This window comes from Pieris rapae, chromosome 5, assembly GCF_905147795.1.
Source record: "Pieris rapae chromosome 5, ilPieRapa1.1, whole genome shotgun sequence".
Classification (NCBI taxonomy): Eukaryota; Metazoa; Arthropoda; class Insecta; order Lepidoptera; family Pieridae; genus Pieris; species Pieris rapae.
Genome location: NC_059513.1, coordinates 871,574 through 891,972, shown reverse-complemented (window position 1 = coordinate 891,972; position 20,399 = coordinate 871,574). Strand labels below are relative to the sequence as shown.

Genomic DNA, 20,399 nt, shown 5'->3' with positions numbered 1-20,399 from the left:
GAATGAGTAAATACCGGCCCCATATATAGTATATAATATTGAAATTGCTAAAACCTTTGTCCCTAGTCGGCCTATTAAAAAAAAAATACCGTTTGTCTATAGTAAAAAATAAGTAGTCCACGCCTAAGGTCGAACCAAAATTACGCATATTTTCAAAGAAGACGAATTAAAATCAATAAATGTGCAGTGATCCATTACTATAATTTTAATGGTTGACTCCAATTAAAAACACAATAAAATATATTTCTAGATACAAATAAAGAGACACAAATCCTAGATACAGATAAATCACAAAATTATCTCTAACTTTTATGTAACTTTTATTCGAGCTAAAAAAAATATTCAATTATAGCACATTAGTTTGACCGAGAACTTTTACTAGCTGTTTTATTATTATTTACGAGTTATTTAAACTAAAAACATTTGGCGTTTAGGTCATTTTTAATCCGCGAAGTTCATACGTTTGTTTCACTCATCACTAGAGCGGACGTCGATGGATGAAGTAGGACAAATAGTGTATCGGTACTCACCTATTGTAATACTGATAAGACAACGCGGACTGGTCGTACGGTAGAGTCTCCCCGTACAAGGCGACGTCCGCGTCACAAAGCCCTGGACTTCGGACTTCGCTCTTCACACCACCACCTGCGGACAATATTAAATTTCGTTAATATTCTTATTTAACCAGCTTCCATTGTGTCTATGTATTCCTGGTCATTTTGTAAAGAAAAAATGTCTTTATTAAATAAATTACGTATTCTTATTTAACTAGCTTCCTTTGTGTCTATGTATTCCTGGTCATTTTGTAAATAAAATAATGACTTTTTTTCAATTATTTCTGAACCCTGAGAACATGTGTATCTTGCGGCAAGGTTACTCCAAAACTAAATAAACTAAAAATTCCTGCATTTTTTTTCTTTCTTAACTCTACTCTGGTGAAGTTTTGACATTTGGCAGTCTGTCTGTGGTGTGTCATCAATCCTAAATTCCCGATAAATTACGATAAGTATCATCTTGGTTTCCTTAGTTTTTTCATTATGCATAAACTGTAAATAATTAAAACAACGAATTATAAAAATCCCATACTTGACGCTGGCTAATGCACAAACAGTGTTAGAGCCAAAGGGAAAAAAAAAAAAAAAAAAAGTATCATCTACAGAGAAGAAATGCTGCCAGCATAAACGATACACTGCCTCAATTAGTTAGTTCACTATTAAAATCAAATAAATAAGAGATGAAGCGATAATCTTTTAATAAATGATACTTTAGTTGAGACTCACTTTTTTAATCAACTTTTATTAAGTCCATTAAGTCTTCTAAGCTTAAACCAAAACAATTATTGTTTCGCCGGGAATCGAACTCAGTAAAGTGATACTTTATAACTTTAAAAATTGATAAGAGATGGCGCCACTAAATGTACTAAATAATTTAGTGTAATAGAACATACCCGTACTATCTTCATTCATCAACCAAGCCACAGCAGAAGTGGAGGTGGAAAGGCCAGTTGAGGTCAATGGCAGTGGCAATGAGCTGGGGCATCCGTTGAGATTTTCCACCTCAGACAAGCCTAGGACGTCACCGGTTAGCGAGCTGGTGGATGTATTGGGGTAGGTGGTGGCTAGCAGTGCGGGAAGGTTTGCATCCTGGAGCAAGGATGGTGGGGAGTCTGATGTTGATTCTGATCCAGGACTAGCCGCTTCACTTTGTAATCTGTAAGAGATATTTGTATTAATATGATTTTCTTTGACAATATTTGATCTAATTTTACGAAGCCTATAAAAATATTGTTGTAATTCTAATACCACTTTTCTTCATCAGTACTCGAGTCAGTTTATCAGATGTGAGAAGATACCTACAGATGAATTCGCAACTTCATCATAAAATTTCATCATAAATAAGAAGGTAAATTAATGGTGATGAGCAGTGTTGGTCCAGTCAGCGTGCGACTCTCATCTCTGAGGTCGTAGGTTCAAACCCGGTGCACCAATGGATTTTCTGTGCGCATTTAACGTCGCGCTCGCATCGTGAGGAAATGTCTCAGACACAATATGTCGACAGCGTGTCACAGGAGGCTGATCACGGTCTTGACAAATGATTATACAGAAATCTGAGGCCTAGACCTAAAAAGTAGCGCCACTTTATAATTAACAATTAAAGATACTATGACTGTTATTTGTTTATTTATTGAATACAATTGCGGAAACGATATAATTTGATTCCTTTTGGCAAGAGCTCTACAATCAATTGCTTATCACAACAAACAAAGAATCAAAGACAACGTTGGGATATAAAAAACCAATTAAACCTCCGAATTTTGATGGCGCTCTTAAAATAATCGAATGTCTTAATTCGTTTCCTTGTCGTAATTGATTTAATTAGCTTAATTTAAACCGTTTTAACTTAGATTTAACACAATTAACTATTACAGGGATAAAGATAAATTAATTACATCGTTGATATGTAATAATAATCTTTATTTTTAAATTGTAAAATCTATAGTTGATATATTTTGTATGTGACCATTTGTTTACATAAGAATTTATTTATCTGCTGTATTATTTTTTTTAACACCGTGCGTGCGTCTGTTATATGCTTTAGTATTTCTTTTATTCTTGGTAAATAGTTAAATATTGTAAAAAATACTTTAAAAGATTAAGTATGGAAATTGTTGACCAGTTTTCTGAAAATGACTACCATTTGGAACGGCAACTAGGGCCATTTAAAAAAATTTTTTACTTGTAATTTTGACTTTTAAAAGAGCCATTTAATAGGCCTAATTTAAATTAATTATATACTTGTCATGGATAACTAATATTTAAACTTTTAATCCCTGCTCGCTTATCATTGTTCTACTGTTGCTTATTATAGGAACGCACCAGCTCTGTCTTCACCTGTACCAACCACACCAACTTTATATTAATTAACTCCTATGCACTTGGCCCAAGAGTAGTAGAGCTCCAAAGGGAACAAATTTATTTTTATAATACTAATAAACTGTGTTCACTTGGCTAAGGAAGTGACGTCGAGGTGATTTTCCAAGTTTTCTGTCAGTGACCTATCTGTCCATGACATTAAGGCAATTATTTCCATTTCATTGAAGGCAGTTGGTAACAACAGTAATGCCCGCGGCATAATTCTTCCTATTCTGGTGTTACTTATTACTGCTAGAAAAGTACTCATGTCAAAAATAATTCTCCAACTTAATCAAATAAACATAAACATCGCTTAAAAACAAAAAAAAAGCTACTATTCCGCGCCAAAAACCTGTCGTCAAAGGAAGATAAAAACCATAAATATTAATCACCAAAAATAGCAGATGCCCCACAGACATGCAATAGACTTATCTAATTTACACATGTTACGATTAATTTAGCTTTATCTGTGGCCAGCTTTCGCGCCGTCACACATGATATGCATGGAATTCGATATGGTATATTTGTTTCTGGTATTGTGTAATTCCTTACCGCAATTATAAGTATACATTATAAACGCAAAGAGTAAAAGTTACTTGTACTAGGGTTACAGTAATAGTTTAAAACTAAATATGTATTATATTAGTCTAGATTTACTAAATTTTAGTACGTAGTATAAGGTACAATAAATAAATGCCACGAAAGGATTTATTTATCTATTGAATAAATAAATAACATAATACATAAAAATTATTAGCGCTATACCGCTAACAAGCGATCTCTTCCTGGCAATCCTAGTGAGAGAAAAACCTAAAAAAATTATAGATTAGTAAAGTGCAAGAAGTGCTTAATCTTATCTTTAAAAAAATATAAAACCTTAATCTAAAGTAATACAAATATACTTATTAATAAAACAAACTAAATACTAAATAGCTGATCTCACGGCTTCATAAATTGCAATCAGAGAAAAGGAAATACAGGCATTACGCAAATCACGATTGATCAGTATTATGCAGAAAAGTTTTAAAAGATGTTAAAGTTTTGTCTTTTGAGAAGCTATGTAAGTAAATGGAACGAATAAATAAATCGATTATTTACAAAGGAAGTGGTACATTTAAATCGTTTTATAAATTAGTAGGTACAGTCCTCAGGATATTCAGTTGTATCCCTCGGTAGATACAGGCAAGTTTCAGTAATGTTTTGAAAAATTTTGGATACTTTTTTACAGGCAGGCTTTAAGTAGGTTTAAATAGACTTGGTACTGTCAAAATACCGTACATAAAAAACTAGTCTACAGCTTACAAGAGGTGCAACGCTAACAGAACGAAGACGGAGCTGGAAGCTAAGGTTAGATCATAAGTTATAAAATAAAAAAAACGAAGGAGGTTTGATATGAATCATGTAATGCACAGACTAATTTCGTCTAACAATTGTCTAGTATCAGATTGTAACGATCCGAAAAATATCATCTCATTAATTTTAATTAATTCTGATATTGTACTCATGGACAGAACATTAAATTATAGACATCGTTGCCGCACCTCAACGTTTTTATGACATTTTACATAATTAAATCAATATAATTTATGTAAATAATATAAAAATATCCAGTTATGACAACTTTTCTATAACCATTTAAATTGCCCATTTATATTTCTAGTTTTCTAATAATTTTAAACAATGTTCGTTTTAAACAACGCTCATCTTATGCTTTATTAGTAAATTTAATCAAATAATGACGTTATTTAGTAGGTTTAAAAATAGTTTTTAATCTACGGCTTAAATTACACATTTAATAATAAAACTCTCGAATGGATGAGACGAAACGAATTTAGACATTTCTTTATTCGTAGAACTCTGAGGATGGTTTTTATGAACAGAAAATTGCGGAGAATCTAAATAAACTGGCTGCCCGCGCAAAACCAGGCCGGGTCGTTTGTATATAATATAAATTACGTAAACGAAGTGTTTTTAACACAAAGTACGTATTTTTTACGTCTCCTATTGATTTTTGCCGTGATTGTTGTAAATACATCCTACAATCATCTTTCAATAGGGCCAAGGGCAAGATTTTTGTTCTTTCATTGGAATGTTAAAGATTCAATGTTTACCACAAATCATTATCCTTTACCGTTCTCTGCTTGATGACATAAAGTTATATGTCATCTACAATAAGAATATGGATTAAATGATCGACTTAGTTCCTAATACAACCACATACGTCATAATTTTATTAAACATTGTACGAAACAATTTTATTTAGTTATCTACATCCGGCTAACATTTAAACGCGCCCTCTGTTAAAAAACTCTTGTTTATGTTGAGTTCGCGCCTTTTTCAAGTGTCATTTTGCTTTTTGCCGCCACTTGGAGCACACAACACTATCGTATATCAAAAGAACGTTTCAGAATCGTTTTAATGCTGGCATTGTCACTTTTAATTGAATTCTTTAATGTTTTTTACATTCGGTAGTCATCGTAAAGCCAACAAAACTTCAAACAGGCCGTCGGAACAATAGATCCATATGGTGCAATAATTTATTTGTCATTTTAAGATATCGCTTGCCCCGAGGAACAAAGTCGTAAAAGCAAAATCTATTTAGGAAAAACAATAGAAGGTAATGCTGTTATCACTAGGATACTAAGTACATATCATATACAAATTTATATAACAAAATATATAACCTATTTTTCCTATTCGATGATTTAATCATTGTTATGTATTGAGTGTAAATAGTTAAAAATAACTAAATGTAAGTAACAGTACTTTATCAAATGTAACTGAAAAGCAAAAGGGTTTTAAGATGGTTACAGTTTAAACATGCCGGTCGACACAGTTGTCAGTAACCGCACATTACGACGGTAATTTAAAATGTCTAGAACGTAATTATCTATTACCACTCTTTTGGCGGAAATGTTATAACCTTGGTGAAACAGAGATGTACCTATTAACCACTCTCTTTATAATAAACAAGTTAATAATACCTAAAAATAACAATTAAATATAATATATACAATTGCATAGTAATCATAAAAATACTTAAAAATTTAAACAAATTTAAAGATTGGTCCCTGTGTACCTTTAACGCTGGCAGCATATCCTTTGTATTGCGATACTTATTCGTTGCGAGGTAAGCATCAGTTCTGAGATCATCGGTACTGTCTAGTGTTGCCCAAAATCGGTCTTGGTCTTGTTCTTGCATTTTTGCAAGACCAATACCAATACCAAGACCACCTTATCGTAGCAAGACCAATACCAAGACTGAAGCCTGCAAGACTTGAGCAAGACAATACTTAAGCCTGCAATACTCTTGCGTCTTGCAGTTAGGACAAACTGAGATTTGGGCTTTATCAAATTTTCAACTTTAGCACTAGAGAAATAAGGTTCAAGGTTGATTGGGAAAATTTGCGGTTTGCAACAAGTGTATCACAGCATTTGACACGCTGTCTCGATAGTGGGTGATTTAAACAAATTTGAAACGTGGAAAAACTCCAAATATGAGCGACGTCATATTGCTTTACGCATTTGGTTTTAAAATCACACATCCAAAAATCGAGATTTGCAGTGTCGGTTTATCAACTTCTATCGTATCTACTCTAGTAGCTAGTAACCTCCATAAAAACAGCAGGCAACGTATAGTTCCAATAAAAAAGGAACATAATAAACAATATTATTTGCATAATTATCTACACTTTATTTTTGCGTAGGCACAAAACCTATTTGATTTTGATTCTGATACTTCTGTTTTTTAATCTTTCAAAGATTTATTCTATCTATCAAAGAATGCCGCATTTTTCTTTGTCGGTCTTCGGCTTGTGTGCTTATAAATATGAGTTTTTATTTCAATTTCAGTCATTTCTAATTGAGTTTCGCTTCGAGTCTATCTTATTTATTATTCTCGCCCATTTACCTAGCTAGGTACTCTAAATTCTTATTGCTTTCGGAGTGAATGTTTACAATTTGACATGAGTGACGAACAAATAGCAATAGGCTAATAGGTATTTACAAGTCTTGCGAGACTTGCGAGACTCTTGCTGCAAGATCAAGACCAAGACCAAGACTGAGAGCGCAATACCAATACCAAGATCAAGACCAGGTGTATTGACGCAAGACCAATACCAAGACTGGTCTAAGTCTCGTCTTGGTCTTGCATTTGGGCAACACTAGTACTGTCTACCAGGCGACAACTTGAATCTTTTATTGGTGCCAGTGCATCTGAACCCCACATCCCAAGAGTCTACTCCAATGAGAACAACTCTGGATTCGTTTTTAAACTTTAAGATTATTTAGTAGAATTACAATCTAAAGTATAACTGTCTTTATGGTTGGTGCGATCTTTATCAGAGAAGTAAAATTAGGTAAACGAGTATTAAGTACTTGCATTGTACACAAATTTCCGTAGAATAAAGACATCCTCGTGTTATATATCATAAAATGATTTGGAAAAATTCTGGAAAAAAATATCACAGTTATACCCCCAAAACAGTCAAAAATGACAAAACATAAAAACAGTCATAAAGTGCTTTACGACTTTCCCAAACCAAGGATAATATGTTCGCGCTGTCAAAAATTATATATTTATATCTCCTGGTTATGTTAGATATCACAGTTGTGTGTCTATAATGTAATATTTTTACAACAACAATTTAAGCCTTAACAGTTTTTCAAATATTTTCCTAACCTCAAATTATCGTATTAAACTGTTTAAAGGCTCGATGAATCAAACGAAGAAAGTCTCTCTCACTCTCTCCTTATTATGGACAACAGCAGTGTTATCCTAGATATCACTCTGATGCTCCCGTTGTCCAGACTCTCATTCCTGAGGTCGTAAGTTGGGTAAAAGCAGCATGAGCTCGAACGGTAAAAACATCGTGAGGAAATCTACTTAAGGCTATTCTACTTAACACTAAACAGATACTAAAATCTGAGGACCAGACCTAAAACGGTTGTGGCGCCATTGATTTATTGCTGTTAACAGGCATCAGTCTCACATAAACAATTAATTCCCTCAATTATTCAAACTATTGTAATTATGAACGAAGTTTTATGAGAAATATAGATTATAAATATTATTTACAATCTTCATGTAATTAAAATCAATCTTATTATAAAAGTTCACTTAATTTCTTCTAATACGTTGCTACGTCGTTAAACAATGAACCTCTTTGCCCTTTGACAAGGGCACAATGGCCGGCACACGTCAAAGAACAAGGGCCGTTGTTAATAAACAAGGGTTCCGTAGTTGATAGGTTTTAAGTGGACACGTGCTTAAAGCTCTGATACACAAAATACCAGTGCTGATTGATACTAAAACTAAAACATGCTCGCTAACGACGGAATTAAATTCGAAAATTATACGTGATTTTTTTTAAATAAAGTACCTAGTCTTTTTCGGGTGTTGTCTTAGTGATTTCAACGACTCTCATCCCTGAGGTCGTAGGTTCGATCCCGGCTGTGCACCAATGGACTTTCTTTCTATGTGCGCATTTAACATTTGCTCGAACGGTGTTTTGACAAGACATGTCGGTAGTACCTACTTGCCTATTAGATTTCAAATATGATCATGAAACAGATTCAGAAATCTGAGGCCAAGACCTAAAGCGGTTGTAGTACTGATTATTATTATTAACGACTTTAACGACTCTCAGCCTTGATGTCATAACTTTGATCCCCGGCTGTGCACCAATGTACTCTTTCACGTTTACATTCAATGCAATGGTGCATTGGATCCAAAAACTCGACCGTGGGTCTGTCTGGAAGAGAAGGCTTATAAGAGAAGATGACAGAAATCTCTTTTTTTTAATATCTACTAGTTATTATTTGATAATGAACCCCAAAATTAGAGAAAAGCCATTTGGCCTCCACGTGTCAAGCGGGTGTGGATATGTTTTTGTAGACATAAAACGACAAACTATTCGTTAAACATTTATTTTTACGTGATTTTTCTAAAATACACCCAAAATTTTGACAAGCTGATTTGAGACAAGCTGAGGATGTAGTGTAGAGGCAGCAAGTCGACGCATCGGTTAGGGCCTCTCAAGAAAAACACATCGTTAATAATAATTAATATAAATTATAAAACTTTTTTTACCGGATAGAAGCTATGTATTCAACACTTTTTGTGTTCAATCACCGTGACCACGCACGCTGTAAAGCACGCAAAACGTTAATATTAGTTAAGTTAAAATAGTTATAAGTTTATGAAACATAATTTTATCTGTTGAAAAAGTGTTTTCTTTAAATGTGTGAAAGCTATGTTAATAAAAGACAATACTATATTTAAAATAATGATGGCGTCAATGAACACGTCTGCTCTACAGCATAATGCATAAGTATAAAACTACTAGATGCTTTTAGGTCTGGGCCTCAGATATTATTATCATTTGTCAATCTTATAAGCAAGTAAAAGCACAGCTTCCTATGTACACACGCCGTCGACTTTTTGGATACGCATATAGATAGTCCATTAGCACAGCCGGGGATTGAACCTACGACCTCAAGGATGAGAGTCGTTAAAGAAACTAGGCTAGCACTGAACTATTACTCAGTTGTTTATTATATTAAAAATCATTTTATCATATAGGTAACTTATGAACGTCAAAAAAGAAATATAATATATTAAATGCTTTTAATTTTTCATTTACTGCCAGTTTAGAAATCAAATCGTATAATGGAAGAAAAGAACTGGCAAAAACTCTCCGCCACTCTTTTTTAATCTACAAATCTTACAAATTATACTACATTCATGTACATAAATTTATGTAGAGATACTTTTAAGAAGATATGTCATATGTTATGTTCCAACAGTCGACGGAAAGACAAAAGTGACAAACAATTATGTCATTTACGAACTAAATAGTTTATTTATAAAAATTTACTCCATTTGCAACATTTTGATTGAGCACTCATCTGTCTCTTTTCGCCACAGTTTAGACACAATGTGACAGAAAGAGATATACTGATGTAAATAGAAAAAATGCAGTTACTACTTTCGAAATAAATACCCAAGATCGAACACCTTCTTATACACACAAATATCCTTAAAAATATTTTTGCCACTATTAACACAAGAGGAAACATAAAAACGTTCTAAAAACGTAACATCGCAATACGATACGTTAAATCCGCTTGTCAAAACTCAAAACGTAAAAGTAACGGAACGATATTCAAAATATGATTTATTATAACTATTTTAGTAAGCTTTGCATTCCTAAAAAGCTTGCGTTAACCACTAATTAAAGAAACATACGTCGCCCTAATTAGAATGTCACTTGTTAAATACCACAGACAATAATTCATCTTTTTTTACATTCCGCGCCTCTGTTCATGATAAAAACTGTTCGTGTGTTTTGTGTTTTGACATTTGACATGTGGTAATTGACAATCCCTAGCAGTTGCTAAAAATCTTTTTTTGAACAGTTTCAAATCAGTGATGCCAGTTTTACCCCCAAATTTAAGAGTTAAGATGTCTCGGGGGGTATAAGAGGTACATTTATAGGGGTAGTTTATTCATGGTTTTTTTGACAGCTGGTTCCACAAGAAGCGCTCAGTTGTGGAACGACCGCCGTCGAGATGATATGGGTGGGATTTCCTTGTTGACGGCTGAGGAAACTGAGCCAAAGGTCTTTTTTCTATTATAGGAGACAAACAGGCAGGAGGATTTGATGGGAAGAGATTCCACCGCCCATGTACTCTAGAACTGCTAGAAGCCTTTCAAGCACGCTGACGATCTTTTCAGAATTGCTACGAACCCTAAGTGGAATTGGTTCGGTAATACTCCAGTGGGCAGCTGGCAACAACTCCTCTGAACACTCTCCATGGTAAATGCGGTAGAAGATGCAAAGTTATACATCTCTATTGACTAAATAATTAACCAAATATGAATTCCAATCGGGCTAAAACTGAAATATGAAAAAGTTCCAACATCGTAATTTTATACAATTTGAATGTATTTATGAAAGTCCACAAAAACTTTAGGCGTTTTAAATCTACAACTTTACGGCATCAATATGTAATTGGCAACACTGTTTCAAATGCTAGTTAGATGTATATTTTCTGTAAAACTGAAGACATTGATTTGACAGAACTCGGCAGGATTTATTAACATAATGATTCACGACAAACCCTATATCCTAACGCATAACTTGCTCGCATACAAATCTATCATCGCCATCTAAAAGGACAATTGCGTGCAAAAAAATGTTGAAATCTTCATTGATCGACACGTAACACAATGCCTTTTGTTGTTGAAAGGTCCCGATGCAGTAAGTAGCTCTTCACGGCAATTGTGTGCCTACAATATGGGGATTATGGAGGATTAAAGGGCCTAGTGTAAACTTTAATTCAAACTCGAGTTGGTGGAATGATGTTGAGTCAAGTAGGTAATATTTTCCGTGTAAAAGTTACGACACATGTTATATTTTTTAAATGATTTTGCAATTCGAATCTGTGGTAGTTGTGATAGATTAGAGATATGAAGTCGGTGCGTATGTATGATGTTGGCAGGTTTTACACATAGTTTTATATTATTATCTAATTATTAGATTATATTATAGATTTATTTCTTATGAAATAATAAGTTTAATAAATGTGGATAATTAATTTGGCTTATCAGATACAAGTTGTTTTGTTTTTCAGGATATGACGTCATTTAATATTTATATAAAAAACGGCGTGATTAGAAATTGCGTGCAGGTTGTGGTTGCTCCTTGGTCTAAACTTTGTAATTGTAATATACTTTTTTATCTATGACAATGCTTGTTATATAGAAAAAAATAGGTGCGGTTTATCATTGACTTAATTTTGTTATCTTTAAACAATATTAACATAAAACTTGGCAACACTGTTATTTCACTGTAGCTTATTTCTATTGAGACTTGTAACGATCTATTAAAGTTATTTTGTTATTGTGACAATTTGTAATTGCTTTATTTGTGTAGGTCCGACAGCTTTATTAATCAGCAGAGACCTGTCAAACACCGTTAATTTTCTAAACAAAAGTACGTTTTTTTCGACACTTATCGACACATATAAAAAAGATAACAAACAACGTCATAAACAAAATTTCACACAACAACAAAATATAAATAAATTTTTATTAATCCAATATCGCGTAAAATCGAATTGCTTATTGATTTTAAAAGTATTCTTTTTTCGAATTATGGAAATATATGGCAATGGTGAAGTGCATATTTGGCGCGATATGATATTGACAATCACTGTCAAAGTGAATTACGCGCGAAATGCAAAATCTTTACCCGAGAAGTGATAATTGTCACGAAATCAAAAAGGTTATCTTTGTATAGAGTTACTACATTTATTTAAGGATTTCAAAGTATGTATACAAAATAAAGGTAACGCAGCAATTATTTGCTGTGTTGTGATAACCAGGAATGGTGTATTCAAACCCGGATTTTTGTTTCCAAGAAGTTGATGAATGACCTGTTGTTATTTTATATTGTATGATATAATTGTTATATAAAAAAACTTGGAAGATTATATATGTAATAGGTACTCACTACTCACCTAACATCTGTGCCTGTATCCGATCTTGGTCGTTTCGTCTGAAACCAAAAGAAAAAACGATAAGATTATTTGTTTCAATTTCTTGACCACCACATACATGCTGTTACATAATCTGTGGGAGCTTCTAATTAAAAACAACAGCACCTACAAACATGCATTTTATGACGCAACCATTAAAATAATATGAATACAGCTTCCCAAATTTCCCAAAGCTAACAAACCCAAGATTTTAGATACACTACATGTTATAAATAATAAAACTCTTAAATGTCGCCTGGCTCCGATCAAGATTAAGGTAACAACATTAATAAAATCAAGCCGAATTTATTTTACAGCCCTCGGAGGGCGCCACTGCGTCTCATTTGATATACAGGCTTATAAAAATACTAAAGTATTGAAATGTCAACATTACATCTACACAGATAAGGTAAAGTTTTGATTGTGTTGAGAATCGATAACGTTTTAGGTGGTAATTTGAAATGTTTTCACGTCCTCTGGCTTCATGTGTACCTGATACTTTTTTTTACATTGTTGACATATTTTATATTTTTTTTTATACATCTCGGCGGTTGCATGATTTTTTGATAATCAGTGGATTATTTATATAAACACGAACTCTCAGATCTCTTCCATTCTTCTCTTCTCCTTCCGTTAAATTGATTGAACCAACCATAAAACAAACATTAATAAACCCCCAAAAACCTACTAATAATTACGAAAAGTAATTGTTGCATCTCAGATTCGTAAACATTAGATTACCATGACAACCACAGGAACAAGATTTTTTTAATTGCTAAGTAGCCTGTCTGTGTAAATATTAATTTATGGTTTCCTCTGGTTCTAATATTAGTAAGTATATAGAGAGAGAAGAAGGATAGATCTTTTCTATAAATTAATTTATCCTACAAGACTTGCATAATCGCATCAACACGATCCTAGTATACATTCATCTACCAGGATCGCATAACTCATTGCGTTTGATACGCGTGTGAGAAAGCGTAAATCACCGCACAAGGTGTGAGGCCGCGATCCTGAGATAGTGGCGGCTAATTTATACGTTTTACGCGGGAACAACGCATTCGAAATTTAAACTATAGGAATTTATGTATAAGAATTATCTTGAAAATATTATTGATTGTTTTAGTTGGGACCACAGAACATTAAATAAAACTGTCTAATTTAAAAAGAACCTTCTTCTTTAAACTTATGATGTTTGTAGGATTTTTAATTTTGCTAGTTTTTATCCTGATATGATTATTAACAAAGAAATAGACGATTATTAAATAAACATTTTCCAGATTACATACTAGGTACACAAAATACTTTGTACAGTATATGTAGTATTTGCGACAAGCAATATTAACGCGCCTGGGACAGGGTGTTTTTGTTACGTTTATTGTTTTATCTTACTCTTTATTTATGACCGGGACTCATCCCGTCTTATTCCCGGGCTCAAGAAATAAATATTCTAATTTATTGAAGTCCTTAGTGTTTGTTTATCGATAACTCGATGTATTGATATTAAAATTAACTTAGGGCTATCAAATTAGAGGCAAATTTAGGAATTACTTAGATAATATCCATGTATCCTTAATTTTGTAGTTTTTTCTCTCTCTTTACGTATTTTCCAGACTTACAACTGGTAATATTTACAATTCCTGGACCCGATTTTCGATTAGACCTGACATTAAATATATGTATATAACTTAGGTACACTATTTATCCTGAGTTACTGTAAATGCTTCTTATTACGTTAACAGTGGACATGTTGATCTAATGAAACAGCAGGTTAATTTATTATAATTTTTTTTACTGAGGTAAAAACCAACATTATAATTACATTTTAATTCCGCATTATATTTCAGCCTAATATTTCAAATTAAATAAATTGTTATTTAATAAATAATCTGCAAAAAAGAAGTGTCAGCCCTAATGCCATTTTAGGTATCTGGTGTGAAATGTCAATTAATATTAGTGATTTATGGAAGGCGCGTTTTTTTATTGTTTGGGACTGGTGTAATTTGTACTGACTGACTGGGCTCTTTGTTTTTGAGTTAACGCTGATAAAAATATGATGATACCAAAGATTTTAAAATCTTATTAATTTTATTTTACAATGGGATATTTTTTTTTTGACGTTGATTGGCCGTATATTACCTACTTTAAAAAAACGATTCCAGAATACTACTTAAATTTATAAGCCCTATCTGCGCGTCTACAAAACGTGCGCCTTTTAAACACGCATATTTTGTTTTTTTTTTTAAGATGAGAATTTTTTTTAAACAAAAAAAGGTTTGATATGCAAATGTGACGTTTATAAAACACACAACTAGGGCAGCAGACGTCACGAGAAGGTTCAATAAAGCCTTATCATAGAATATTGAACTCTAATGCATCTAGTTTAAGATCAATATAGCATTTGTCACTTACACCATTTCGATACTGTAAGTGAACAATTTAGGATTACTATCGAGACATCGGGTTCGATAAATCGCATCGCGCCTGTACAAATTTGTTTTTATTGGTGTTATCTTTGGGTGGCTTTGTCGTTTTATTTTTAAAGCGACATTGTTTCATTGGTCATTGGGAACGCTTTGTCAGTTAATTTCTCGGAACGCAGAGGAAAGTTTATGCGTGATTATAAAGCCACGCTAAGTACGCCATTTTGTTTATGATAGCGCTATTATTGGTTCTATTTTAAAAAATAGACTACTTTAAAAAATCTTTTTTTATATTTATTATGATTAGGTAGCTGTAATGAAGGGACTGAACAATAATAATAAAAATCCTATGCCACACTAAATGTAGCAAAAAACATTTATTTTAAAGTATGTATACGATAGAACGAGAATATTCTTTGGTGATTATCAAATGGGCCTTTTCAGTGTGGCTCATTTTAAAGCTCATCAGTTATCCTATATATTTATTTACCTGTATACCTTTGTTTGCATTTAGGCCAATTGCCAATGACCTCGTATCATAGTATCGTTTTACCCGTCTGCATGTTTCTATGCAGGTATCGATAAAATGTATATAAACATACGACCCCTACATAGCGATCGGGTAGATCTGTGGTCGAAAAGCTGCAGCAGGGGAGTGACGTAGCTGTTCCTTCCTAAAACTTTATTTGTTTACAGGGCTTGGCGTCTCCCACCGGGCGAGAACATCCTCTAATACTTAGATTATATAGAACGAATAATTAGATTATCGTCTACCTGTTGAATCTATAAACATTCCAAATTTATCATTCATATGATAAGGTGATAAGCGTCATATACCACAGCAGTTATGACAGCCTGGTATCATGTGGCTAACGACTCTCTGTTCCGTAGGTCCGTAACTCGACCACGATTACTTTTTAATGGGCCCTAAAGATACGTATGAATGGGTAACATGACCCCGAGCCTCGGAATACATAAACATTATGTCCGTTTTGTTTGTTTGTCTTTAATTCCGTCTTGGTGTAAGTGATTATTATACTGCGTACCTACATATACATCCCTGGTACCTAAATGCTTGTTTTTCTATCAAAAATACAAATAAATCTGTAAATCATAAAATAAATCCATGCATCGTGCTTGTGCAAATATAAAATAAAATAAAAACCAAATTGATTGATATGTGCGTTATCTATGCTACGACTCTGATAAAGTGCTAGATATCTTTGTCTGACCTTGGGCTCTGTGTCCAAACTGCATCGCGGGGACCCGCCGCTGAGGTAGCTACACGGCATCAATGTCACCATGCTGATTACATTCCGATCACACAAACGTCAATGTCACTTTGACAGTCTTTTGCGCGGGGCACAGTTCGCGGCATATTGGATTGGCACAATGTTTTTTACGTCCACTCACTGAATGCACACATTACTTTTTTGTCTCTGTTAAATATTAAGGCTTTTTTTATTTTTAACACAGATCACAAGAAAGAAAATGCTAACAAATATAAGAAAATGTGATGTTTTAATTTTTTTGTTGAGAAACGTGCTGTAGCTGTAATAGCTGTAAAATTTATGTTTTTTCAGGCAGGAGGCTCATCAGATATTAAGTTATACACTACATGGGCACTCTCAATGCCAGAGGGCCACGAGTACGTTGCCGGCCTTTTAAGACTTGGTAGTACCTTTTCTTGAAGGACCCTCGGTCGAATTGAATCGGAAATACTTGAGTGGGCAGCTGGTTCCACATAGTGGTTGTGCAGTAAAAACTGCCTTAAAAGCGCAGTTACAAGAAAGGGGAAGGTCGAGGTAATACGGGTGGAAATTCGTATAGGAGCTCTGCCTAACTTAAAGTATAATTTTGTAACGAATTTTGTGGTGTCTGTGGTAAGCAAGCATTACTGATGATTTATTAATATTTTATCCCTTTCATCAAAAAATCTGCATAATTTAAACCACAATAGATATTAAGAAGTGTCAAAACTAATTATTACGGTACACTGCTACCTAGTTATTGAAAGGCTGTTAGTCATCGCCCTACCTCAAACAATAAAAAAAAGAATAAAAAAAACACGTTCAGACCACCCACACGGTTTTCAAATTCGAACATCGAAGGCGTGTTCATCAAGTTGTCAAATTGACTTTGACGTAATCGAGATTGTATTTTTTTTTAATTTTTTTGTCCATAGCAGCTTCTGTTGCTACATGAACTAATTTCAAAAGAGCGGTAACCGCAAGAAAACCTGTGTGAATTATGACTTGTTTTAAAATTATTAAATTTGTGCATCCATAATCAAGCGTAGGCTGTGGATTCGTCATTAATTAATATTTATGGTATAAGTCATAAATTGATTCGAATTTTAAATTTCTCTCTGAGATCTTGTTTATACTAAATGTATATAATAAAAAGAAGACAGAAGTCTAGCTTGCGTTCCATAATGTTATCTACGAAACAAACGGGACATAGAAATACTTAAGGCAATCAAATAATTGCGGAAGAGATACTTATTACATTTCTGACTATAACTTAAGAGATAAATAAAATCATTTTACAAATTGTTAGGCAAGTAGGTGACGCTGTCAATCAAATATTCAAGTTGGTGATCAGCCTCCTGTGCCTGACACACGATGACTTTTTAGGTCTAATTCATCACCCCTCGCTATGATTTTCTTCATCGTTCCAGCTATGCTAATGCGCATACAGAAAGTCCATTGGTGTATCGAAATGACCTCCAGGGATGTTAGTGGCACGCTGAAGACACTAGGCCGATACCACTCTTACTTAATATATATACTAATAACATATATAGAGAGAGGCTTGGTTGCTTATCAGGCCCAAACAATCATAAATATTTTGTCATCATTAGAATGCTTTATTTCATTGAATATTCCATGTGAAGCCGGGACGGGCAGCAAGACTAAATAAATCCAACCCAAAGTTGATATTATACAATTATACGGATAGTGTATAAAAAACGTCAGTAGCAGTTAAACGCGTCAAAGTTAAAAAAACAATTGAAAATTTACGTTCCGTTGCACGCTACGTATTATGAAATGTGGCTTTGGTCATTGTATCTATTATCTACAGGATGTTACGTTGTTTGTGGTACAAAATATTTTTGTAGATTTTTAATTAATTCAGTATATTTACGGAATTATTTTATGTTATCTGTAGTCAATAGAAGTTTTTGTCTGTGTAATAATTAGAGTCGAGAGCGGTAAGTGTAACATATTAATTTTAAAATCGTCAAATATAAAAAGTATAAGGTATGCAACGGGCCTTATTATTAACATCTCTCACATCTCTTTCAGGCAACCCTTCTAAGGAAACAATATTAAGGGTTTACACAAGTAACACTGAAAAAAAGTTGTTCATAAAAGATAGTTTTGTATCGAGTTGTTTTTATTATTTACCTACACTATATCTCTTGGTTAGACGAACTATTATTTTTTTATATATCCTAATGTTTATTTTTTGTAATCTAGCTGCCTCCGCAAATATCGTTTCGCCTTAATATCATTTTTTAACAAATCTTTTAGTACATACTAATAGTTCGCTTTTCCGGAATGAAAACCTAAGTATGTACTAAATAAAACTAAATTTGCCAAATTTTATCTCCATAAAAACTTTCTCAAAGTTCAAGTTAAAAAAATACTCAACATACATAATTATGTATTCTGCGATTTGTTTTTATATAAAGCCTAAAAATACATAATTTCTTGATTTTTTACATTATTAAGATTAATCAATATATCAATATATAAGGTACTCAGGGTTTATTGTAGAAATGGTGTATAAACGCTCACTGAACCATTCCTTGTTGTAAAAGTATATACATAATTGAAAACCATAATACACAACAATGACGCTAAGTACGTCTTAAGTCAAACTTAAGACGTACCTACGAAAGAACAGACCAATCAATCGGTGGTTCATTTACGTGCCAACGCTGGAAAGTTCTACTCTTATGCCAGATGCGATCTGGACTGGCGACTACATGGGAGTATCCCAGGATGGGGTATCTGAATGTGGTTTCGCAGATCGCAACTAGAAAAATTCTGCCATACAATTGCCAAATATATCAGTGACTCGTCGACAAATACCTCCGATCGGCTGGATTGCATGACAGATAATTACTGTCATTCTATAATAAACGGTGTAATTATATGCAGGAATATTAAATGTCGAAAAAACTAAAATTTGGACTATCTATAGCTAACTTCTGTCGGTTTTTCCGTGTGTAAAATTAGTATAACTAAATTTACAATTGTACCTCTTCCAAATTGACTAATAATTTTAAAAAGAAGTATCAGACATCACCAGTAGTGTTGGTCTAGTGGCTTCAGTGTCTCATCCCTGAGGTCGTAGGTTCGATCCCCGGCTTTGCACCAATGGACTTCCTTTCTTAACATCGTAAGGAAATTTAAGGATTCAAAAAGCCGAAGGCAGGAGGCTGATCACTAGCCTATTACATTGACAAATGATCATGAAACAGATACAGAAATCTGAGGGACAGAAAGAAAAAAAATGTATTTGATTATTTATATTTATGAGACATCAAGACACAAAATCTAAAGAACTTGAATGGATCTTGTCTTATAATAGATTGTAATCTGTAAGCTTGAAGTGATGGTTGATTCGGACACACAATATATTTTCATATTCTCTACAAAATGAATCTCTCGAAAACCATGGTCATGACAAATAGTATACAGAAAAGAATATCAGTGGAAAACGAAACTCTGAATTATACAGAAAATTACATCTACCTCGGAAAACAAATGGGCTTCAGCAGAAAACAAAACGAACTAGAAGCAGAAAGAAGAGTGCAAAACACTTGGAACAAGTACTGGTCCTTAAAAGAGATATTCAAAAGCAACATGCCAATAAATGTTAAAACAAAAGTCATGACGTCATGCCTCCTACCTTGTCTAACATACGCTTGTCAAACTTGGAAATATACATCTAAATTAAAAAGCAAAATCACTACCTGCCAACGAGGAATAGAGCGAAGTATGCTGAATATTAAAAAGATGCAAAAAATACGTCACACAAAAATTAGAGAAACCACAAAAGCGACTGATGCTCTAACCTACGCTAAGAAATTGAAATGGAAGTGGGCTGGGCACGTAGCGAGGTTAAAGGACGAGAGATGGACTAACAGGGTAACAACGTGGAAAGGTCCAATCGGCAAACGTCCCAAAGGCAGACCGCTCACAAGATGGGCAGACGAGCTGATAAAAACAGCTGGTACCTGCTGGCCGCAAATAGCTCAAGATAGAGACTCATGGAGTTCTTTAGAGGAGGCCTTCACCTTCACTTGAGGAGGGGTTCATGCAAAACAAACCTAGTTATACATTTAAACTATTTTCTAAATTAATTGGAAACAAGTGTAATTAATGTCTTTACTATTATTTCTTTCTTTCTTAAAACTACACATGTAACCTGAAAAAATTGCATGAAATAAAAGGTTTATTATTTATTATTATTATTATTCTCTACAACTCTTTTCTATCAATTATTT

General features: G+C 33.5%; 1 protein-coding gene across 4 annotated transcripts in view; it reads right to left on the bottom strand.

Annotated features, from left to right (window-relative positions):
• The window catches only part of LOC110996799 (developmental protein eyes absent), a 44,374-nt gene that overhangs the window by 7,582 nt on the left and 16,393 nt on the right, over positions 1-20,399 (bottom strand). For 2 of the 4 annotated variants that reach the window (XM_022264639.2, XM_022264641.2), the window contains exons 2-5: positions 16,111-16,317; positions 12,438-12,475; positions 1,448-1,710; positions 531-645 (exon numbers count right to left, since the gene is read on the bottom strand). In XM_022264639.2, the coding sequence (XP_022120331.1) occupies positions 531-645; positions 1,448-1,710; positions 12,438-12,475; positions 16,111-16,182 (488 nt within the window). In that variant the 5' untranslated portion in view covers positions 16,183-16,317. Of the gene's footprint in view, positions 1-530; positions 646-1,447; positions 1,711-12,430; positions 12,476-16,110; positions 16,318-20,399 lie in introns of those variants that run through there. The other 2 variants (XM_022264643.2, XM_045628209.1) reach the window with 2 other exon arrangements.